This window comes from Dipteris shenzhenensis, chromosome 27, assembly GCF_047967505.1.
Source record: "Dipteris shenzhenensis isolate YYH24624 ecotype China chromosome 27, Dip_SZ_1.0, whole genome shotgun sequence".
NCBI lineage: Eukaryota > Viridiplantae > Streptophyta > Polypodiopsida > Gleicheniales > Dipteridaceae > Dipteris > Dipteris shenzhenensis.
The window spans coordinates 49,840,974-49,865,740 of NC_141622.1; the positions used below are offsets into that span (position 1 = coordinate 49,840,974).

Here is a 24,767-nt window from a genome sequence, read left to right on the forward strand (position 1 = left end):
CTTTATATGACTCACTCTTCCTATTTTCTAAAAACCCCATAATATCCCAGACACAAATAACTCTCACCCCATACCAAGGTATTTATAATTCATACCTATGGTATTTACAATGATCCATTCCACTCATCCTCTCAATCCCATACAATATCTTAGAAAATAGAAATAAGTGACAAAAGAGAAAGAGAACTCTTGAAGCTCTGACAACCATTTTGCAAATCTCCACCCAGGATTAAGCTTGTGAACTAGATATGCTAACACAGACTAAGAGGAAAGGAAGAGAAATGGTCGAGGTAATAAATAGGAGCGAAACTTTCTGACTGAAAACACCAAAGAGAGAGCTTGCTACTCCATTTCTTCATACCTTGTTTCCACCTCTGTAAGTTGTCACTGGCATAATAGATGGGTTGCATTCTACCTACCTCTCCTTTTGTAGCAATATAGCACCAATTGAATGCAAAGATACACTTGGATTTACATAAAAGTCTTGAGACTAATCAAGGGGCTTCAATATTGGGCCCTTACTCATGGCCTCCTTAAGTTTCTGAAAAGACTCTTGTTGCTCCATACCCCATTGGAAAGAAACTCCTTTTCTTGTCAACAAGTTCATGGGATGCACTATCTCTATGAAATCATCACAAAAGCATTGATAATACTTGCTCTTTTCTAGAATTCTGCGAACACCAGTGACACTCTTAGGACTTAGCAATGCCATGATTGCTTGAACCTTGTTAGGATCCATTTGCAGGCCTTCTTCAGACACAATATGCCCCAACAAGACTACTTTTGTTTGAGCCAAATGACTCTTGCTAGGATTTAGACACCCTTTTGCTTCATCAATCCTAGCTAAGGCCATCTTTAACTTCTCCATGTGATCTATGTGCCGAGAATAAATGCAAAAATCATCCAAAAACACCCTTATGAACTTTCCCAAGTAAGGCTCGATCCCTTGACTCATGAACCTTTGAAATGTAGTTGGTGCATTGGTCAACCCAAAAGGCATCACTTTGTAAGCAAAAACTACCCAAGGTGCGACAAATGATGTTTTCTTTTGATCTTCCTCCCGAATACGAATTTGAAAGTACCCAGAATACCCATCACATATAGAATACATCTCATGCCCTGCTACTTGGTCTAGTATTTCATCTTGGAATGGCAAAGGAAAATGATCCCTCTTAGTGCATGCATTCAAAGGACGAAAGTCCACACAAACCCACCACTTATTTCCTTTCTTTGGTGTGACAACTACATGAGATATCCATTCTGAATCATCAACAGGAAAGATGAATCCCACCTCAAGTAGTTGTGTTACCTCTTTCTTTAGTGCCTTAGCTTGGATCACCTCCAATCGCCTTAAGCGTTGCACAATTGGCTTGCTTTTTGGCTTCAACTCAATCTTGTGCTCCACAAAAGAGATTGGTCGAACCTGTGAATAGCAGGGAGAAGAAGAGGTTTCATACATACAAGAGGGAGCGGAAGCTCCAAGACTACTCATAGAGAGAGAATAAACTAGAGAGAGATGGACTCAAGAGTCTACATAAGAGAATATCTACAAGAGGGAGAGAAGGCTCATGGAAGAGGCTTGAGGAGATTAGAGCTACAGCAACATGAGGCCTAATGGTGGAAGAGATGTTGAACAAGGGAGAGGAGGGCTCCTTTTATAGAGATTTTGTCACCCTCCTTCACCCATTTACAATTGCTGCCTATAGATTCTTTTTCCCATCAATCACATAAGCCTGTACGTCACCATCCATGTCCTTTTTAGCTACTCTTGCCATGTGTCCCATCAAAAGATGCTCAAGACTCTTAAATATATTGAGAAAGTCAAGAGTCTCCCCACATGGAGCCCATAGGGACCCTCTCTTTTCCATATGTCCACATCCTCCTTATTCCACATAGGAGTTCTAGAAGGATTCCTCTTCACTCCACACTCCTCCACATGCCTTCCACACACTTGGCATGTGATTGCTCTTATATTATTGGAACACATGGACATGAGCCCACCTCTTTATATGACTCACTCTTCCTATTTTCTAAAAACCCCATAATATCCCATACACAAATAACTCTCACCCCATACCAAGGTATTTATAATTCATACCTATGGTATTTACAATGATCCATTCCACTCATCCTCTCAATCCCATACAATATCTTAGAAATAGAAATAAGTGAGAGCCGCTAGGCTATCACTTGATACTCAACCTCTTATCAAACATAGAGAAAAACAATACCAATGTCAAATTAAAAATATCAATTTTTGGCATCATAGCACACAAATTTATAACTCCAAGAACCAACGTAGTGGCTTTCATAGATCTCCTCTCGTAATACGTAAAAATAGGTACCGGAGCTATAACTCCAAGGACTAGTGCGGTGGTTTGTCCAAGACAACCTTGAATTTTGGGCGATGACAGGTGGTCATGCCAGAGACGACGCTGAGGTGATGCTCAGAATGATAGCTTGTGTCTCATTATTACGCCAAAATGAGCGTGGTGGTATCTCTAAGTCAACCTATGATTTGCATGGGCCTGCGGGCAAAGAAGCAACAAAAGGCTACATCATGACAGGTGGTCAAACTAGAGACTACACTGCGGCGGTGTTCAAAATGATAGATTGCATTCAATTATTACGACAAGAACCAGCGCGGTGGTCTCTCCAAGCCAACCTTCAATTTTAATGATCTGCATGGGTGCATGCCCAGTGATAGGTGGCGAAGCTGCATCAAAAGGATGCACGATAATAAGTAATCAGGCAGTGTAGGCTAGAGACTATGCTGGATGAAGCAGTGCAAAGATGCCATGTGTCGAGCTATGCGGTGTTCTGAACAAATAGATTTCATCTCATTATTACGCCAATGTGCCTTCATGATGTCGAAAATTTTTTTGGCGAGAGCGCGGGTCCGTGAAAAATTCAAATATTCACCCAGAAGCGCATCACGTCACGGCCCCAAAATGGTTCCGAAAATAGTTCCACAATTGGCTACACCCAAGCTAATGTTGACCCTGTAACTAGAAGTAATGATACCTTCATCAAGAAGTTGAAACAAGACTTAATTGCAGAGTTCAACATGAAAGATCTTGGACTTATGCACTACACAACAACACAATGCATATGTAGACTCGCTCGATAGACACAAAAAATGGCGAGCACATCCATAAGTGCTGATAGAGTTAATGAAATTATGGGCACGTCTATTAGTGCGGTTACACAAGCGTCTAAAATTGCGATATTACATGCATTTAATAGTGCATCTGCACTGTATAATAGATGCGCATTTAAACGTGTTGATAAATGCTCAACAAAGTTTAAAATTTTATTGTAGGTCGATAAATGTGCATCATGGCTTGCCAAACATTGCCCATGATTAACAAAGCACCTAATGTAATAAAAATATCAATGCTATGCACGTGTCACATACCATTAATATGTTTTTTGCCAAATGCACATATACAAAAATTAAATGAGGTGAGGAGAACGAGACAATATATAAAATAGTTTTTCCAATATGTAAGAAATTTAAATGATACAATGATGGGCTATAGTTCGATCTCATCCTCAATGAAATCAACCCTTGGCAAACTATCTACTTCAATATCCAAACCAAGGTGGAGATCTATAGATACATTCATCCGATTACTACTTATGCTACTATGCTCATCGAAATCAGCATCACCAATGGTAGGCTCGTCCTCATGGATAATGGCCTAAATATATGTATCTCCTATCTCATGATAATCCTCCTCTCTCATATCACGATCATCATCACCTCCATGGCCATGATTATCCTCCATATGCTCCATATTAGTAAATGTACTATACATCACTTTGAAACATGGCATAATAGGTATGACATGCACCACCTATTATTATCCACCATTGGTTGATAGAAAACCTATTCAAACACAAATACAAACATGTTTATTTCCTTGCGTTGAAGGTATCAAATATATATAAGTGAGCATTTATATATATGTGTAGAGTACTTGTTCACATTGTTGCGGAAGTACTAGTGTATCCTCCTTGCTTTGCCAAGACTTTGTGGAGACAATAGTTACAAAGACACTTGCATGGCATTTGATTGTTGCATTAGGGCCTCTTTCCACCATGTCCTTAAACCACTTGACATCCAAAACATATACAAAGAAACGTCGAAAGTCAAGCTTAATAATATATTGGATTATGCCACAATAATCATCCATGGCTCCATTGACTCCCTCAAGCTAGCAATGGCGCCGCAATCTTGTGTATTTCTCTTATCATCAATCCGTTGTGTCCGAAAATACTTTCTGTCACACCATATAGCATTGAACATAGTACACTACACCAAGACAAAATCAATCAAGAATAAGTAATCTAAATTGTTGAAAGCTCCTAACTTATTCAAAACATTCTATATACCAACCTTTTGCATGCATCCTCTAGCATACTCCCATTTTTCCATTGTGATATGCAACCCCTTATTTCTCTCTGCTCTCTTCATTTTGTTAAGTAGCCAATTGACATGAATATCCTTTGGAAGTGTTGTTATATGCTAAGGGTATGGCACATGAGATCCATGGTGTGTACAAAAGAGGGCCATGTCTCCTTGTCTTCTTGCCTTTACATCCTCATATCTTGTCACCCATCTTCTCATCACATCACTATCAAGCATGCAATAGAGGTTTAGATTATTAAGCAACTCCCTGTGCGTTACCTTGCTCCGTCCTTTCCCTTGAGGCACAATAGAGGTCATCCTTAGGTCTTCTTCATCTCTCCATAGGTATCGGAGAGAGCTATCCAGATAGACAAGAAACTCAAAAATATATACAATTGATTCTTGTACCAACCAACCAACCACAATGGATTTGCACTTGAACATATGTTGGGTGTAAGAGGTTATGGAAAAATGTCACAAAACCGTACGAGGCACATCTAAAGTTTTGAGATCTGCTCTATATCTTACCTCACCACAAGTACCACACTCTCGAGTCTCCTTATGTGCTCCACAAAATAGAATGCAAGCATTGACGCATGCATGGATGCACTTATAATCCAACCCTCCAAGAGATGTCACATAGAGCATCGCCATGTCTCTTAAGGTCGTTAATTTATTCTCCCTTGGAAGCATGGTAGACAATAGCCTGCACGTTAAGATTATAAAGGAGAAAAAGTATTCCAGTTGATCCATTAGCATAATTCACCATGTTTGCAAAACAGAAAGCTTACTTGAGTAATTCATTCAGACTTGCATTGCCCCATCCATAAATGGTCTACAAGTTTAGTAACTCAAGGGAGGCACATAAATAGAGAATGTGTACCCCAAAAACACTGGTGTTCATGATGCAATAAAAAGATGGTCATGCTCCATGCTATCATCCCTCCCTGAGGACTCAAAGACAAATAGATCTCACAAGCGCTCGCTTTGCTTTTCTTCACATTACTTATACTTCGCGCGGCTTGCTTGCTTTGCTATTAGTAGATCCACAGTTTCGACGCTTAAGAGGAAGGCACTCACACTTACTTCCAAGCTTACACTTAAGAGGAAGGCACCCACACTTACTTCCAAGCTTAAAGGAGAAGAGGGTGAACAAGGAAGAGAAGCAACTTTGAAAAAGGAGAAGAACCTTCCATACCTCTATCCAAGGTAAGTCTTTTTACAGTTGATCTTTTTTGGAAGTTTGCTCTCTTTGGATTTGTACTTTCTCGTATCCAAGAAATGCATGATTTTGGTATCAGTGTTACGTTTTTGTGTCGAGCGCATGTCCTTTTCTACTTTTTAGAAAAGTCCATCTTTCGGAGCGCGTCTATAGGCGCGTCTCAGAGCACGTCTAAAATTGCGTGTACAAGCACGTAAAGACGCGCATCTAGCTTGTTTGTAGACACAGACAACCGCATCTATAGACGCGCTGTTATACGCAAAAATAGACGCGCTTCTTAGACGCGTCTATAGATGCACTCCGACGGTAATCTTTTCTTCCCTTCCCCTTTCTTCTCAGCTCATCAGTAATCGTCTTTTTTTCTCTTTTCTAGTTCATCATGTGGCTAGGAAGCTCTTCGGGCTCACCTGATCTCTGGGAGTCTATTTTTAGGGACTTATATAACCTTTTAGGGCACCCTCCTAGTCCTGGTGAGTTATACGAGTATATGACAAGTACTCTAAACACCCCCAAGGAGTCGGCACTACAGACTCCAAACCATCCCACACCAGCTGAGATTACCCCAGCGGAGTCAGCACAGCCCAGTCGGCTACACAGCGCGGGCCCATCTCCCATGCCATCTTGTGCCCCTTCCCCCATGCCGTCTTATGCCCCTTCTGCCATGTCGTCTTATGCCCCTTTCCCCATGCCGTCAGGAGGTCCTTCTGTCTCGTAGAGCCATCGGCATACACCTGTGCAGTCGAGACTCGGTTCTTCAGCTACGAGTGGTCCACGTAGTCCCGTGCAGTCTCCAGCTACGAGTGGCCAACGTACTAGCTCGATACGACACGGTAGCAAGTGTAGTAGCAGGGAGAGCGATGGGGGATGCATGGCACCATCATGGCACAGTGCTTTGGGAGGGGTGGTGGTGGGAACGATGATGATTCAGATGATTTACACGTGCCTCCGGGTGATGGTACGATATTCTACGACATCACTCAGACAAGAGGCATCTTGATGGATGCACGGGGGAAGGACATCATGGCCTTCATGCGCTCTGTAATTGCTAACAATTACAGAGATTGCTTCATCCACTACAAAGACCAGCCAAAGAGGTTGGCTGATGAGACCCTTGCTGCTGTTCGCTCTAGGTATCCTAACCCCCCCAATAATCAGTTCAGAGATAAATGGGCCAAGTCAAAGATTGTTACCATACTTGGCAATAAAAAATCTTCGCTTAAGAGGCAGGCACTAGCAGAGCTTGCCAGGCTCGAGGGAGGTCAACCACCAAGGGGCCCGCCCCACACCGCTCACAAGCGTGAGTGGAAGAAAGCAATGAAGTCAGTGATGGAGGACCCCAGTCTGCAGCACGTGGAGGCACGAAGGATCCAGATGGAGCAATATGGAAGCGTGCATTTTGGACCAGGGGGTGTTGATTCATGGGAGGCCCAATTTGTAAGTATCGATCTCAAATTATATTGCTTATGTAGTTTATTAGGAGGTTGTTTCTTTGTACTAACCCCTCCGCAAATTGTGTCGCTTTGCAGCTTGATATCGTGGGCAGATACCCTACTCCTGTCGAGACAGCCTACCACCGCCACCATCGCAAAGGAGATACATGGAAGCACTTCTATCATGATGGGTTGATTATTGAGGAGCAGTATATCCAGGCTACTGGAGCGGCCCCCGAGGTATTTGAAAGTAATTAAATAATGTCAATATTATAAGTAAAGATTTGATTTTTCTTACATTGATATATGTTGTCCCTTATTTACAGGTCCCTGCACAAGAAGACGAGGAAGGAGGCAAAGGAGGGAGCGCAAAAGGGAGCGCAGAAGGGAGCGTGGAAGGGAGCAAGGATTAGTTGTAGAAGTAGTGCTAGCTACTCTTTTTTGTACTTAAAGCCACTGGCTTGGCTTTGAAGTGCCTCTTGTATATACACTCCTCTTATTTTTTGTACTTGAAGCCACATGATGTGGCTTAGCTTCGTGCTATATGTACATACAAGCACTTTTTGAGCTTTTAATTTTATTGCGTTTTGGAGTTGTAATGTTTTATTTGGAATTGTAATTAAAATGCGGTTGGCTATAAGAATTGAATTACACAATGTGGAAATGGGATTCTTGTAACTATATAGCATACACAACATACACAGCATTCTATAAATTTAAGAAAATATATTATATAGCGCGTCTATCAGTGCATCTATAAATGCATCTATATATGCGTCTGTCAGTTCGAGAAGTGTTTATTTGCACGTCTATAAGACTATTTATAAACGCGTCTATACACGCGTTTAACGATGCGTCTGTCTGTTTTTAAATTTTTTAGCAAAGCATCTATTTACGCATCTAGATGTGCGTCTATATGCGCATCCGTCTGCTATATAGACACGCTGTTAGACACGGGTCTCTAGACGTGGAAATAGATGCGCAAATAGATGCGCCCATAAGTTTTTTTTTAAGTTCAATAAACGCGTCTGTGTGCATGTCTGTGGGTGCTTGTCTTGTTGTATAAGACATGCTTCTAGACACGTTTTAAGATGCTCAACTGCTTTAAAGCCTACACTAAGGATAGAAGATCCTCACTTTGCCACTCTTCTCTTCCTAGCCCATTGGAAGAGTAGCAACTTGGTATTTGTAAGGCACATGACAACATACGAAATTGGCAAAATCCATTCAAGGGTTTGAGTTGAAGAAATGGGTAGCAATGTTCACATCTGACACGCAATACCATCTTGATAGCCAGTATCAAAATGATACTAAACTAGTAACCAACTGAATTAATGTAACCCTCTAAACTCAGGTAACCTAATGCTCACTTACTCTCTCTCTCTCTCTCTCTCTCTCTCTCTCTCTCTCTCTCTCTCTCCCTCTCTCTTTCCTTTCCCATTTGTGCGTCTCTCTTCATCTTCTTAAGCGATGCTATGCCATGCCTGAGGCCATGTAACAATATGTCTTAAATGATGAAGATACCGTGATCAATTCTAGAGACATAGTAGTTAAATTGATGATATTATATGTACACACAGATTCCAAAGGCAAAGATATCATCATTAGTTTTAGTGACTCATTAATTAAATTCACTATACCATATGTACACAAAGATTCCAATGACAAAGATCTCAACTTTAAATTTAGTGATGCATTAGTTAAATTCACAATGCCATTTTCCACCATATGTCCACAAAGTTTTTTAAATTGTTTATATTATCAAAAGAGGAAAATCCCTATACAGATCTCGGGGGATTCACTCAATAATATGTGTGACTATCACGCGAGTTCAATAGAAGGACATATTTAATTTCATTTTCTCACATTTTTGCTTACAAAAGGGTGCCATAAAAAGGATTTTGGGAAAAAAGTATAGAATGTATATGAAAAGGGTACATTTTATTAATGATGAAAAATTCGCATACAAAGCATTTTATATATAGGCCTTGAATGTACGTGATATATAGGGTTTATAGCTTGAGATATATATACGTATAAGTACCCGATGCCACCACACTTATAGTATGCATACCATTGAGACCTCACATTGTATAAATCATTAGGATGCATTCTATACGCGCATCCTAGATTAATGATCAATTTTAGCTTTATTCTTCTACTGTCGCTCAACATCTTTGTACTTCATATTGTTATATTCATCGTTTATAGATTCCATTGACATCCTCTCTCTTGTTATCATCTTACACATAGTAGGTCTTCCTCACCCTTCAAACGTTTTTTTTCTTAAATTAGAAGAATGACTATAATTAATGCATAGAATCATACCCATGTATCCAAGAAAGGTCACTATTAATAACTTGAACTTTTCATGCGAGCTCCTTGAGCAAACACTTAAGGTAGGTGTGATACAAACCTTGCCATCATTGAAACCAAATTGGATCACAAATATCATGATGCATAGTTAATAAGAACATGTACTCAGAATGCGTTGCAATATTAAGAGCCATAAGATGTAAAAGCCCTACATAAACATGCTTTAAAATACTTGACATCCATGACAAATCCACCAAGATCAAGACATGTGAAATACGGGCAACCAAGTTAAGTCACATTTTTAAAAAGAAGATTTCTATATTTCTCAAATTCACCCAAATAGAGCTTATTCCCCATATGCCACCCTCCTAGTTCTACACTAAAAAAGGTACGAACTCCCTTATTGTATATTGTACGATCACTTAACATTTTCTACTTATGTGAACATTCTAATTTTGGGGTTCGATAATGACCAACTCTTAGGTGGTATCCTCAATAGGATGTTTATCATAGTGTTGAGGCAGGTCTACCCTACCTCTCTCAACTACCCTCCAGTATCCCTTCTCGTCCTTAACGAGGCCTTTGTTCCTCTCTTGCAACCAACTCGGTGGTACATAGTAATCGGGCCTCAAAAAATCAGAAGATTTGTTCACAAGCACAGGATCTCTCCCAAAAGTCGACGTGAACTCTTTTCCTTCACCTTGGAACCCATCTACCACATGCAGGTATGCCTCAAGGTTATGGAAGTTTGGTATATCCCCAGGTTGTTTCAGGTGGGGAGAGCTGTCCGTGTCCACTTTCAGCCCAACGCCCACATGATAGTAAGCCCAAGGTAGCGCTTCAACCACAAAATTGAACCAGCCCCATTGCGTTTGTTCGTTGAAGATGAGTCCTGGAACTTGCGGAACCTTGTCGTGGATGTTAACTAATCGGAGAACCTTCACTCCGAGCTCCTCTATCCTTCTCTGGAACGCTTTATTGCCAACTCGAGGACCGGCGAAGGAAAACACCGTGATCGGTACAGCTTTTCCGTGACCAACGTTCGAATATCCTGCTGCAATATCGTAGGCGCTCAGGACGGCCAAAGCAGCCCCCAAACTGTGGCCCGTCACTGTAATGCTCAGCTGCTCGCCTTCGTATTTCTTCAGCAGCCTGCTGATCTCCGATTTGAGCTGCTCCCTGGCACTAATCTTGTTGTATCGTGAAGTTGCCTTGCTAGAAACATAGAGGCTAAGAAATCCCCTCTCGACCTCGACCCCTTGTCCTGCGGTTTCTAGACCTGCAGGTGTAAGGATGTCCGTTGCATCACACATCCATTCCGTGCTTGTAACCGTGCCCCTCCATGCCACCAGGATATCCCGCCGGCCAAGCCTTTTAATCTCTTTCTCGTCCGTGGCAACCGCAACATAGCCAATCCAGTTAGAGTCATTGCTCCAACGATCCTGTTCTGAGTCTGACCTGCGGAAGAAAGTGGGCAGTTGGATGGACGACGTAGCATGGAGATATTTCTCGGCCGTATAGCCGCATTCTCCATGGTCGGTCATCTGGAACAGCCTCGTTCGATTGTATTTACAACTGCCACAATATTTGGAATGCTTGTCAAAATCAAATGCGTCATAACAGACCTGCGCAAATTCTCCATATCGGATGACCTCTGAGCGAAGGATTGGATCTAGGGGATCCAATAGTTCTTTCCAGTTGTTATCCCCTTGAATCTCTCTCCATATTTTGGATAATTGGTTCTGAATATCCGATTGCTCCCGGTTCGGAGTCTCGCCTGTGGCCACCTCTACCTCCTTGGCGGTCTCAACCGATGGAGCAATGCTCGCTTGGGAGTTCTGCGTCACTGCTGATTTTTTCTGATCTGTTCTGGAGGTCTTCGGCTTGTCCAGTGCGGAGTAGATGACTGATGTACGTGGAGAATGGGGAGAGCTTAAGGGGACGCAGCTAGTGGCAAGTCTCCTGAAGGGTAGGCTGATCAGGAAAGGGGAGCTGTGAAGGGAGGGAAGAGTGCTGAGAGCCGGTGCTGAAGGGGAAGGAACTTGAGGCAGGCGAGAGACCATGGCGAAGGTCATGGCTAGAACTTGGAAGAGCTATAGAAGACGACTATGCACGAACTGCAACAGAGGTATTAAAAGGCCATTTCACCATGAGCAACGTGCTGTATTCCACTTCTACCCATCGGGAATATTTACACACCGTATTGTAGGAACTGCAACATTAGGTGTCGTAAGTACTTCACCGGGGCGTATTGCCTGTCTCCTTCCAAGTTCCCATCGACCATGAACACGAGTTCTACGCATGGGCAATTTTCTTTCTTACACACCGTATCATAGGATTTCCTTCAATATTTACTTCAGTACTTCACCATGTCCAACGTGTACTTGAGTATTTATTTCAGCACTTCACCATGTGCAACGTGTGCAGAATTGCCTGGCTCCATCCGGAGCGTATGTCCTTCCCATCGACCATGTCTGTTCTTTAAAGTTTAAGGCGGCTGTTCAGTGGTCACGAATCACAATGCATTTGATGTACTTCCAACTAGTGTTTACTAAAACCATTTTGAGCAACCAACACAAAAACCTTAAATGAAAGCTAGACTTTGCAGAATTTTCACAAAAGTTGAAAGTTTAAAAAAAAATCTCACAAAATATGAAGGGGAAGGAAAGCAGGCGAGAGACCATGGCGAAGGTCATGGTTAGAACTTGGAAGAGCTATAGAAGACGACTATGCAGGAACTGCAACAGACGTATTAAAAGGCCATTTCACCATGCGCAACGTGCTGTATTCCACTTCTACCCATCGGCAATATTTACACACCGTATTTTAGGAACTGCAACATTAGGTGTCTTAAGTACTTCACCGGGCCGTATTGCCTGTCTCAAATACGGAACTGCAACATTAGGTGTCTTAAGTACTTCACCGGGCCGTATTGCCTGTCTCCTTCCAAGTTCCCATCGACCATGAACACGAGTTCTACGCATGGGCAATTTTCTTTCTTACACACCGTATCATAGGATTTCCTTCAATATTTACTTCAGTTTTTCACCATGTCCAACGTGTACTTGAGTATTTATTTCAGTACTTCATCATGTGCAACGTGTGCAGAATTGCTTGTCTCCATCCGGAGTGTGTGTCCTTCCCATAGACCATGTCTGTTCTTTAAAGTGTAAGCCGGCTGTTCAGTGTTCACGAATCACAATGCACATGATGTGCTTCCAACCAGTGTTTACTGAAAACATTTTGAGCAACCAATACAAAAACCTTAAATGAAAGCTAGACTTTGCAGAATTTTCACAAAAGTTAAAAGTTTTAAAAAAAATCTCACAAAATATGAACTTTAAAAAAACCTCCAATTCTACAAGTTCCAATTCAAAAACCTTGAAGTCCAAACATACAACTTGAAACTTCAAGTGTGCATTATTGAAAAGTGTCTAAATAGACAACTAAAATTGCGATGAAAAGTGATCCCATAGATCCAAATCACAGTTGGCTTAGGAGCCAAAATAAACGTTGCATGTTATGTGCGCCTCTACGCTTTTCTAGCGTGAGTTGTAATTGACTGAAGTCGTACTACTTAAACGCTCAAATCAATGGGATGCACATTTCATTTTCACATTCATTTCTTTCCCTCATCCTCTGTGTGCACACCAATCTCTAAAGGCATTTGACATGTTTTCGCCTCTGCCATCAGTGCGCAGAACTTGCAACAACTGATGAGAAGTTTGAACTGTTGTGTGAGTTTTGTGAAACTCCTTGAATTTTGTGAAACTCCTTGAATTTTGTGAGTGTGTTGCTTTTTTGGCTTAGGAAGTACAAATGTGTGTAGCTACTATAATCATCCACAAAAATACGGAGATAGAATGCACCTCCCAATGAGTGGTTTTGCATCGGTCCACACAGGGCAGAATGGACCAACTATAGGAGTCGAGTGGCATGTGTGCCTTCAAGACCACTAAATGTAGTGAGGTGCTACTTCCCTAAGACACAGGATTCACAAAAGGTATCGACCACAAGGATTTCGTGGAGCAATTGAGAGCATGCTAAATGTGAGAGGGCTTGATAATTTATGTTCCCAAACATCGATGCCAAACATGTGCTTTATCTTCTATGGTCCGCAAGGCTTGCCGGAAGGGGTCGGGTGACAACGCTGAGGGGAAAGAGGCCATTCACTGTATCGCATCTGACAGGTGTAAATCTTGCCAGATCATTGGACTAGACGAGGCAGTAATCCTTGTTTTGTCAATGTAGTGACATATATGAGGTTCTTTTGCTGTGCTAGGACCAAGAGCACCTTGTGCATGCCAAATGTCATCCATCAAGGAAAATAATTAGGACTGTACCATGTCTAGTGGCAGACAGGGGGCGATTATCACCCAAGTATATTGGAAGAAGTGTTGCATACATCTCCAATTCGGAGCTCGGGGGGGTCACTCATCATATGTAACCCTATCACGTGAGTTCAACAGAAGGATATTTTTTATTTCTAAAATTTACAGAAATAAATATACATAAGGGACTATTTAAAATAGTTTTGGAAAAAATTTACAGATTTGTATAGAAAAGGGGTACATTTTATTAATGAAAAAATTTACAGATAAGGGATTTTAAATATAGGCCTTGAACGCACGTGATATAGAGGGTTTATACATAGTGACCCCCCTCAGATTCGGAGAACGAGTGTTTCTTGGAAGACATGTGATGAGATGCCCCAGTGTCAGGTGTTCAGTGGAGCATCATCAAAGTTAGATGCGATACAGTGAATGGCCTCGATCCCCTAGGTGTTGGCACCCGACCCCATTAGGCAAGCCTTGCGCAGACCGTAGAAGACTAAGCACACATCTGGAATCGATGTTTGGGACACATAAATTAATTATCTTAGGACTCAAAATAAACATCACATGTTATGCACATTTCTACGCCTTCCAGCGTCAGTTGTAACCGAATAAAGTCGCTCTACTTGAACTCTCAAATGAATGCAACCCACATGTCATTTTCACGTTCATTTCTTTCCCTCATCCTTTGTGTGCACACCAAATTCTCCACTCTTCTTCTTCTCATGTAGTCTCTACACTCCTAGCGTCATTGAATGCTAGAGCTTGGAAAAGGATCTATCAAGCAATCCCATTGGCTCCATGTCAAGATCAAAGCAAGGCCTTACAAATGTTCTTGGATTCAATCTCGCACCACATGCTCTACACGCCACCACCACTCATTTGAAAATATTTTGGGTGAACCAAATATTTGCTGCTTCTCGTACCTGAATGCACGCGTGCCATGGAAACAGTTCCGTAGTTTACATCTCAAGCTTCTTTACTTATTTTCATTAATGATGCAATGCAATGATTAGCGATCTTCATGGAGCCGATCCTCCGAGTCAAACTAATGGATCTAAGGCTCAGTGCACACGTAACCTTTGTTACATTGTTAGAGGCACTCCGTTTCTGTTCATGTGAATGAATTAATGAGAGCGTGCATTGATGTGTCCTCAACTGCTCTGTTTGACACCTACAGTTTGCAGGTTGCTCATTTGAGCACTCCTACAGAATGATTTTTGATAGGTGACTCCAAGTAGACTTTTCTCAGCTCACTGATGGAGAGGGGATGCAGAGGGAGGATGTAGAGGGAGTTCCAGAGGAAGCGAGACAGTGTACCTTCAGTCAACTTTTATGAGCCATTTCAAAGCGTATAAACAAAGAGGCTTGATGCTTGAGGGGTGCACTACTAATAAAGTGTAGATATTGTGTGTGTTTAAGAGGTATTTAATAAACCCCTTAACTAAAATTTCCTCCCTAATAAAACCACCCCACTTTACTAATGAGATAACTGATTTTTTTCTAAAGAATTAGAAAACCCCTCCTCTTATTGTAATCCTCTTCAATTTGTTTCAAACATGGGATTAAAATACCCCTCCTTGGTTGGCATTAATGCAATCGTACAAGTTCCACCCTCCAAGCTTCACGTGAAATACAATTGAACTATTGAATGGCTATCTCTGTCAAGCTAGCACACACTCTTATCTCTTGCCGGTTATCTTTCATATGATAGAAGTCCCCATAAGGGGTGATGAATGCTAATATTCTCATTTTTCAATGGTCATTGCCGAAAGCCTGCACCAAAATGACACCCATGTGAAGCTCTGTTATCTCTTACCGGTTGGCATTAATGCAATCGTACAAGTTCGCATTAGTCCGTCACTACCCTCCAAGCTTCACGTGAAATTCAATTGAACTTTTGAATGGCTATCTCTGTCAAGCTAGCACACACTCTTATCTCTTGCCGGTTATCATTCATACAATGATAGAAGTCCCCATGGACAAACAACATTGTCCCATTACATCCCATCCCTTCCGTCCAAGCTGCACGTGAAACACTCTGACTTTTGCATGGCTAAGGGCAGGCATAATGAATGACTTCATCCGGAATCCAAGAAAGTGAGGGGGGCGCACTCTTTTACCTCATGTCGGTTGGCTTTAATCAAAATACACGATGATGCAATTGCCGATAGGGTAACGGGTTCCCTCCAAGCTCCACGTGAAACACGATTTAGCATTTGCATGGCTATATGTAGATGCTCGATCACAACCGGATGCCACCACAGTCGGACACTCCATATCATCACCATGCTGCGCCAGCAATCTTGCGCTCATACTCTAACTTCCCAGCGCTTGCTCCTCGCCGCCTTCTCGTCTTCCCCTGTCGATGCCTTCTCCAAGCATGCTGGACTATTTAATTCTTCCAAGCGCAAGCTTGGAGGGATCCCGCAACACTCCCAGAAGCTCGCATCTGCCCAGGCAAAGCTAACCGATGTTGCGACGAAGATCTTCCAGCCTTTCTTCCCCGACAAAGATGCCGGAACGGTTCAATTGAAAGGCAATGTCGTGCTTAAGAGGAAAAACCTGCTGGATCTTAACGACCAAGTAGCAGAGGTTGCGGATGTAGCGAGCGAGGTGCTTGGCCACAAAGCAACGCTGCAGCTAGTGAGCGTGGATATAGATCCAGGTATTTTATTATTGTCGCTGTTCGCAGAATACTGGTATGTATGGAAATACTGGTATGTATGGAAATGCGCGCGAGAGAGATGCTAAGACTATGGCTTACTGGTGCATATATTGTGTTAGCAACTGGAGCCGGGAAGATGAGCCAGCCTGCAAACTTGGAAGGTTGGATTACCAAGTCAGATTATTCTCTGGCGGCTGATAAAGGAACGTCGTATGCTGTAACGTTTCAACTACATAAAGATTTCGGCACTCCGGGTGCCTTTCTGTTGCAAAACCATCATCCAAATGAGTTCTTCCTGGAATCATTGACGCTGGATATGCCCGACAAAACTCAAATAGTTTTTAACTGCAAATCATGGGTGTCTAATTCAAGCTCGTACAACGGGCCCCGAATCTTTTTCAGCAATCAGGTGGAGCTATAACTAATTATGAAACTTTGAATCCCTTCATGCCAAGCCGTCTTACGATTTATGTTCCCCTTGAGAATTAACTGTCAAGACTCAATATATCGTCTCACTCTTGACTCTTGAGGCTTGCTGCTAGCGAGTCTCGATTCTCTTCATGCTCACGTAGTGTACCGTCACCGTCACACGAAGAGAGAAATTTGAAGTTTGAACTTTGAACTATGAACTTTGAATTGTTTTGCAGCTTCGTTTTCTTCACCTGAGTTTGCTGTGCTCAATGCATGCTCGTGCAGGTATACCTTCCCAAGGACACGCCTCCCGGACTGCAGAATTTACGACTGACAGAATTGAAAGAATTACGAGGCAATGGTACGGGTGAGAGGAAAGAAGCTGATCGTCAATATGACTACGACGTTTACAACGATCTGGGAAGACCAGACCTCGGCGAAGATTATGTGAGGCCCAACCTGGGTGGTTCTAGTGACCACCCTTATCCTCGCCGGTGTCGCACAGGCCGTAAACCCACTAAGACCGGTAGGTCGATCGAAGCCAACATATTGTGCGAAGTGCCTGGTTTGCACGCGAGTATTCAAACTGATCGATAATTCCATCGTTTTGGTTGCAGATCCGGAATGCGAGTCCCCACCGGGTTTGAAAGAGATATATGTGCCTCGAGATGAGAAGTTTAGTCCTACAAAATTCAAAGATGTCCTCGGCTCTGCAATTCACTCCTTCATCCTGGATATCGTTCCGGCACTGGAAGCCCTCCTTCGGAACCGCGGGAGCTTCAAAAATTTGGAGGAGATAGACAGGCTTTATCAATCTGGACTAGACTTGAGTACTAGCAGCAGTTCTGCCAAAGTTCCCCAAAATTTCATCAATAAGTTGACTCATCCCGGTCTTCTCGGTACCAGCACGCTCCGATATCCTGTGCCGCAAGTTTATCAAGGTAGGGAAACGCGTTCATAGCTCTGCATCGTCTTAGGAGACATTGATTCTAGGGGTTGAGGTGTTGAACTAATAATGTCTCGAAGATGGGTGGATCTTTAGCTTTGAAACATTGATTTGTTTTCCAGAAAACAAAGAGGCGTGGCTATCGGACGAAGAATTTGCACGACAACTTTTAGCCGGGATGAATCCGTTAATCATAGAGGGACTGAAGGTGGGAAACTGCAATCTATTGTATTCTATAGGTCGTAATATTAGGAGGCAATTGCGCTGATCGTCCGAATTACATGCTGATGCATGGTGTAGACTTTTCCTCCCGTTAGCAGCCTCGACCCGGCGATCTACGGTTCTCCTGCTTCCGCTTTCACGGAGGAGCACATTGCTGACAAGCTGAATGGTCTAACTGTCCAGCAGGTGTCTCTCGAGCCCGCCCCCGCCCCGCCCCCCTCTCTAGGTCTCCCATTCTGATAAACTTGATTTGCGATATTTAGCTGTCAGGGCTGACCTGCTGCTACTACATTGCTTCAGGCCTTGGACCAGAACAACCTTTTCATCCTAGATTTCCATGACGCCTACATACCGTATATTGATCAAATTAACGCGATGGATGGCAGACTTTATGCAACTCGGATGATTTTGTTCTTAACTGAGGTATGTAGGCTGAAACCGATCGCGATTGAGCTCAGCTTGCCGCCAGCTACTGAAGGTGGAAATTGTACTAGAAGAGTATTCACTCCAGCGTCAGGTCTCGGTGTGGAAGATTCTCTGTGGAACTTAGCTAAAACTCATGTGAAGCTTAACGATGCCGGAGTTCATCAGCTTGTTAGCCACTGGTAATAAATCGAAGTCCCGAATTCTTATGCACTTGTGGTTGCCATTTTTGCTTACTTCTGTATTTGCCTTCCTTAGGTTGCGGACTCACGCGTGTGTGGAGCCTTACGTCATAGCAACACACAGACAACTAAGTGCCATTCATCCAATCAATGTACTGCTCGTCCCACACTTCAAAGACACGATGAACATCAACTCCCTCGGCCGACAATCTCTGGCTATTGCGAATGGAATTATTGAGAAAACATTTCCATCCCATAAATATTCCATGGAGATGTCGGCAGCATTCTACAAGGCTTGGCGATTTGATGAACAGAGTCTTCCTCGAGACTTGATCAAAAGGTGACTCTCAACACTGTTTCGTGTATACTGTGATCAGAGACTAGAGAACAATTAAGAGATAGGAAGGGCGGGGTGTTTTTAGGCTTCTCTCACATAGCAATGCCTTTCCATTTCGTCTCATGAAAGTACTACTTATACCTGCTGCTTGCGTGCAGAGGCATAGCAGTGGAGGATGAAACCGCTAAGTACGGCCTGAAGCTGAGCATTGCAGATTACCCATATGCAGTGGATGGGTTGGACATTTGGGCTGCCATAAAGTCATGGGTGAGTGACTATGTTTCGATTTTTTACGAAGGCGATGCAGCAGTGCAGGAAGACACGGAGCTACAAAGCTGGTGGACAGAAATCATAGAGGTAGGGCATGCAGACAAGAAAGGTGAACCTTGGTGGCCCGAGTTGAAGAGTGTCACGGCATTGGTGGAAATTGTGTCAACAATAATATGGGTGGCTTCCGCCCATCATGCCGCAGTAAATTTCGGGCAGTATGCATATGCGGGATATGTTCCAAATAAACCCACAATGGGCAGAAAATTGATTCCAGAAGAAGGGACTGAAGAGTACAATCAGCTTGTTCAAGATCCAGACACCTTCTATCTGCAGAGTATTAATTCCGTTTTCCAATTCATAGTGGGGATGACCACCGTTCAGGCCCTCTCTAACCATGCATCGGACGAGGAGTATCTGGGACAAGAGCTGCCTGCCAATTGGATTAAAAATCAAAGAGCGGTCCAAGGCTATAACAAATTTGCAGGCAATATAAGGGAGATTGAGAAGGCCATTCTTGAACGGAATGCCAATCCACAGCTTTGGAATAGGAGTGGACTGGCTAAAGTTCCTTATACTTTGCTTTTCCCAACGTCTCAGGCAGGCTTGACCGGGAAAGGAGTACCAAAAAGTATTTCCATCTGATTCATCCAAAAGATTGCATGCATGGAACAAGAATAGAACACCTATCTACATACACATACTAAAACTTCTCCAAAAGAACTAATGCATGAAACTGCACGAATAAAAGATTTGGAACAGCAATTCCCTATCCACATACACATACTAAGTTTCCGAGTCTCGTATGCTCCATGTCTCTCCAAGTGGACAAATTGGATTGGCAATAATGTGGGAGGCTTTTTCTTTGTACATAGCTAGATATTACAATTTTCAAATTCAGTTCTAGCTTGCAAAGAAGATCTCTAAATTATATTTTTATATTATCACTTTAAATCAACTTGCAACTTATACTTGGTTTCTAACATATTTTCTTATATTTGTACAAAGTAAAGCATCCATATATGTAGAAAAGAAAATGAGAAGTCAAACTAAAATAACTAAAAGAATCAATTTGTGCACATAAAGGGAAATTTAACTCTCCACCACAAAGGTGCTTCATCCATTTAAAATCCAATGTTAGACACTTCACCATGGACTCATGAAGTCTTCAAATTGGAATTTCTCTTATCGAGCATTGTCATTCCATGATGCATGTAGCAATACCACACATGAAGGCCATACATTTCCACATGCCCTTTATCGCACATATGATTCTATTTTAAAGTCCTTGTTTATAGCAACCATTGATCTTTTTATTTTGCGATGGTCTAATATTGGCATTGATATTGGCCTTCTACTTCCTATCTTAGTTTGAGAACTGTAATTTGAAAACTCTCCTTTTCCTATTTCTTTAATTGAGGTCAATGGACATTGTCCTTTACCATATGGGAACTAATTGTGGCTTCTTGATTGCACTCCTTCAAGATATTTGCACCACTAATGCGAATGTGCTTTCCTTCAAATCATCAATAAATTTTATGAAAGATGTCATTGTATATGCAAATCTAGTTGCAAAACATTTCAATTGTTTCATATATTTTCTTTTTCAAAAACTTGCAATATTATCAAATGATGCAACAACTTACTATATTTTACCATTCACCACTACTATATTACATGACCTTTCTTAATGCCTTGTATCAATCCTTTTTTAACAAAATTCAAATGCATTGATACAAGCGTCGATATAGCCACTAGAATTTTGTGTCACATAAGGATCAAAATAAGCATTAATAATGCTAAAGAGATAAACTTTGAAATTGCAACCTTGCAAAAATTTATCTCACTTTTAAATGTTCCTAATAAGGAAGGCTCCGGTGTAGAAATAAACAAGTCTTTCAGTGGCATGTGTCGGCGTTAGGATCATGGCATTCCACCAATAGTGCAAGATAAATGTTCATATGCTTAGATGGTGCTGGCCTAATTCTAAACCTTAATGCTACTACATTTCATTTCCCCTTCTAGTTCCTAGATGTGCCCATCTTGTCCCTAAATGCTAGATACTATCCCTGGCATCTAATTAGGTCCTTACAAAGACTCTAGAGTGCTCCCTGACCTGGCCAACTGTAGGGTGTATAAACCAAGACAATCGATGGCCCCTCTAACAACCCCTCCTGGCTTCATGAATAGAAGAAAAAATAGTAAGGTTACTCCTCTTTAGGCCAAATTGAAGCTTGAGAAAACCTTCACAACAAGACAAAGCACCCACAGACACACACACAGATGCGTTTATTGAACTAAAAAACTTACGGGCGCATCTCTTTGCACGTCTATTTGTGCGTCTAGAGACCCGCGTCTAACGGTGCGTCTATATAGTAGACAGACATGCGTATAGACGCGCATCTAGATGCGTAAATAGATACTCTGCTAAGAAATTTAAAAAACAGACAGATGCATCATTAAACGCGTGTATAGACGCATTTATAAACGGTCTTATAGATGCTTTTATAGACATGCAAAGAAATGCTCCCCGAATAGACAGACGCGTTTATAGATGCGCTGATAGAAGCACTACATAATATTTTTTAAATTTACAGAATGCTGTGTATGCTATATAGTTACAGGAATCCCATTTCCACATTGTGTAATTCAATTCTTACAGTCAACCGCATTTTAATTAGCACTCTTCAAGCACGTCTATAGCCGACAATTACAATTCCAAATAAAACATTACAACTCCAAAACGTTTAGTTCACAAGGCATTAATTGATAGAACGTTGCACAAGAAAATTGAAAGCTCAAAAAGTGCTTGTATGTACATATAGCACAAAGCTAAGCCACGTCATGTGGCTTCAAGTACAAAAAATAAGAGGAGTGTATATACAAGAGGCACGAAGCCAAGCTAGTGGCTTTAAGTACAAAAAAGAGTAGCTAGCACTACTTCTACGACTAATCTAAATTCTCCACGTCCTCGCTCCCTTCCACGCTCCCTTCTATGCTCCCTTCTGCGCTCCCTTCTCTGCCTCCTTCCTCGTCTTCTTGTGCAGGGGCCTGTAAACAAGGGACAACATATATCAATGTATGAAAAATCAAATCTTTACTTATAATATTGACATTATTTAATTACTTTCAAATACCTCGGGGGCCGCTCCAGCAGCCCGGATATACTGCTCCTCAGTAATCAACCCATCATGATAGAAGTGCTTTCACGTATCTCCTCTCTACGATGGTGGCGGTGGTAGGCTGTCTCGACAAGAGTAGGGTATCTGCCCATGATCTCAAGCTGCAAGACGACACAATTTGCGGAGGGGTTAGTACAAAGAAACAACCTCCTAATAAACTACATAAGCAATATAATTTGAGATCGATACTTACAGATTGGGCCTCCCATGATTCAACACCCCTTGCTCCAAAATGCACGCTTCCATATTGCTCCATCTGGATCCTTCGTGCCTCCACGTGCTGCAGACTGGGGTCCTCTCTCGATGACTTCATTGCTTTCTTCCACTCACGCTTGTGAGCGGTGTGGGGCGAGCCCCTTGGTGGTTGACCTCCCTCGAGCCTGGCAAGCTCCGCTAGTGCCTGCCTCTTAAGCGAAGATCTTTTATTGCCAAGTATCGTAATAATCTTTGACTTGGCCCTTTTTATCTGTAAACTGACGATTGGGGGGGTTAGGATACCTAGAGCGAACAGCAGTGAGGGTCTCATCAACCAACCTCTTTGGATGGTCTTTATAGTGGATAAAGCAATCTCTATAATTGTTAGAAATTATAGAGCGCATGAAGGCCATGATGTCCTTCCCCCGTGCATCCATCAAGATGCCTCCTGTTTGAGTGATGTCATAGAAGATCGTACCATCACCCGGAGGCATGTCTAAATCATCTGAATCCACAACAAGACAAAGCACCTACAGACGTGCACACAGGCGCGTTTACTGAACTAAATAAAAAACTTACGGGCGCGTCTATTTGCGCATCTATTTCTACGTCTAGAGACCCACGTCTAACATCGCGTCTATATAGTAGACACATGCACGTATAGACGCGTAAATAGACGCTCTACTTAAAAATTTAAAAAACAGACAGATGCATCGTTAAACGCGTGTAGAAGCATTTTTTAACGGTTTTACAAACACATTTATAGACGTGCAAATAGATGCTTCTCGAACAGACAGACGCGTATATAGATGTGTTTATAGATGCACTGATAGACGCGCTTTATAATATATATTTTTTAATTTACAGAATGCTGTGTATGTTGTGTATGCTATATAGTTACAAGAATCCCATTTCCACATTGTGTAATTCAATTCTTCCAGCCAACCGCATTTTAATTACAATTCCAAAAAAAACATTACAACTCCAAAACGCAATAAAATTGAAAGCTCAAAAAGTGCTTGTATGTACATATAGCACGAAGCTAAGCCACGTCATGTGGCTCCAAGTATAAAAAATAAGAGGAGTGTATATACAAGAGGCACGAAGCCAAGCCAGTGGCTTTAAGTACAAAAAAGAGTAGCTAGCACTACTTCTACAACTAATCCTCGCTCCCTTCCACGCTCCCTTTTGCGCTCCCTTCTCCGCCTCCTTCCTCGTCTTCTTCCTCGTTGTCTTGTGCATGGACCTGTAAACAAGGGACAACATATATCAATGTATGAAAAATCAAATCTTTACTTATAATACTGACATTATTTAATTACTTTCAAATACCTCGGGGGCCACTGCGGTAGCCTGGATATACTGCTCCTCAGTAATCAACCCGTCATGATAGAAGTGCCTCCATGTATCTCCTCTGCGATGGTGGCGGTGGTAGGCTGTCTCGACAAGAGTAGGGTATCTGCCCATGATATCAAGCTACAAGACGACACAATTTGCGGAGGGATTAGAACAAAGAAACAACCTCCTAATAAACTACATAAGCAATATAATTTGAGATCGATACTTACAAATTGGGCCTCCCATGAATCAACACCCCCTGCACCAAAATGCACGCTTCCATATTGCTCCATCTGGATCCTTCGTGCCTCCACGTGCTGCAGACTGGGGTCCTCCCTCACTGACTTCATTGCTTTCTTCCACTCACGCTTGTGAGCGGTGTGGGGCGGGCCCCTTGGTGGTTGACCTCCCTCGAGCCTGGCAAGCTCCGCTAGTGCCTGCCTCTTAAGCGAAGATCTTTTATTGCCAAGTATCGTAACAATCTTTGACTTGGCCCATTTATCTGTGAACTGGCGAATGGGGGGGATAGGAAACCTAGAGCGAACAGCAGTGAGGGTCTCATCAGCCAACCTCTTCGGCTGGTCTTTGTAGTGGATAAAGCAATCTCTGTAATTGTTAGCAATTACAAAGCGCATGAAGGCCATGATGTCCTTCTCCCGTGCATCCATCAAGATGCCTCTTGTCTGAGTGATGTCATAGAATATCGTACCATCATTCGGAGGCACGTCTAAATCATCTAAATCATCATCGTCCCCACCGCCACCCCTCCCAAAGCACTGTGCCATGCATCCCCCACCGCTCTCCTTGCTACTACGCCTGCTACCATGTCGTGTCGAGCTAGTACGCTGGCCACTCGTAGCTGGAGACTGCACGGGACTAT

At 42.4% G+C, this 24,767-nt stretch overlaps 1 protein-coding gene and 2 pseudogenes across 1 annotated transcript; 1 reads left to right on the forward strand and 2 right to left on the reverse strand.

The window, feature by feature from the left end:
- Positions 1-3,536: 3,536 nt before the first annotated feature.
- Positions 3,537-4,199, reverse strand: LOC147884438 (uncharacterized; annotated as a pseudogene).
- Positions 4,200-9,739: 5,540 nt separating this feature from the next.
- LOC147884439 (phospholipase A1-Igamma1, chloroplastic pseudogene) lies at positions 9,740-11,470 on the reverse strand (annotated as a pseudogene).
- Positions 11,471-15,953: 4,483 nt separating this feature from the next.
- On the forward strand, positions 15,954-20,117 carry LOC147884440 (linoleate 9S-lipoxygenase 6-like). The gene is made up of 9 exons (XM_087398726.1): positions 15,954-16,384; positions 16,504-16,793; positions 17,081-17,321; positions 17,413-17,736; positions 17,864-17,949; positions 18,042-18,149; positions 18,264-18,568; positions 18,645-18,908; positions 19,064-20,117. Exons 1-9 carry the CDS (start codon positions 16,006-16,008, stop codon positions 19,815-19,817), a joined length of 2,751 nt encoding a protein of 916 aa, XP_087254852.1. The 5' UTR covers positions 15,954-16,005; the 3' UTR covers positions 19,818-20,117.
- The last annotated feature ends 4,650 nt before the right edge of the window (positions 20,118-24,767 follow it).

Bases quoted from the DNA above. Each gene is read 5' to 3' on its own strand.
- LOC147884440 (XM_087398726.1), top strand. From the start codon at position 16,006: ATGCTGCGCCAGCAATCTTGCGCTCATACTCTAACTTCCCAGCGCTTG. The intron at 16,385-16,503 runs GTATTTTATTAT...ATATTGTGTTAG, and splicing joins GAGCGTGGATATAGATCCAG to CAACTGGAGCCGGGAAGATG. The intron at 16,794-17,080 runs GTGGAGCTATAA...ATGCTCGTGCAG, and splicing joins GAATCTTTTTCAGCAATCAG to GTATACCTTCCCAAGGACAC.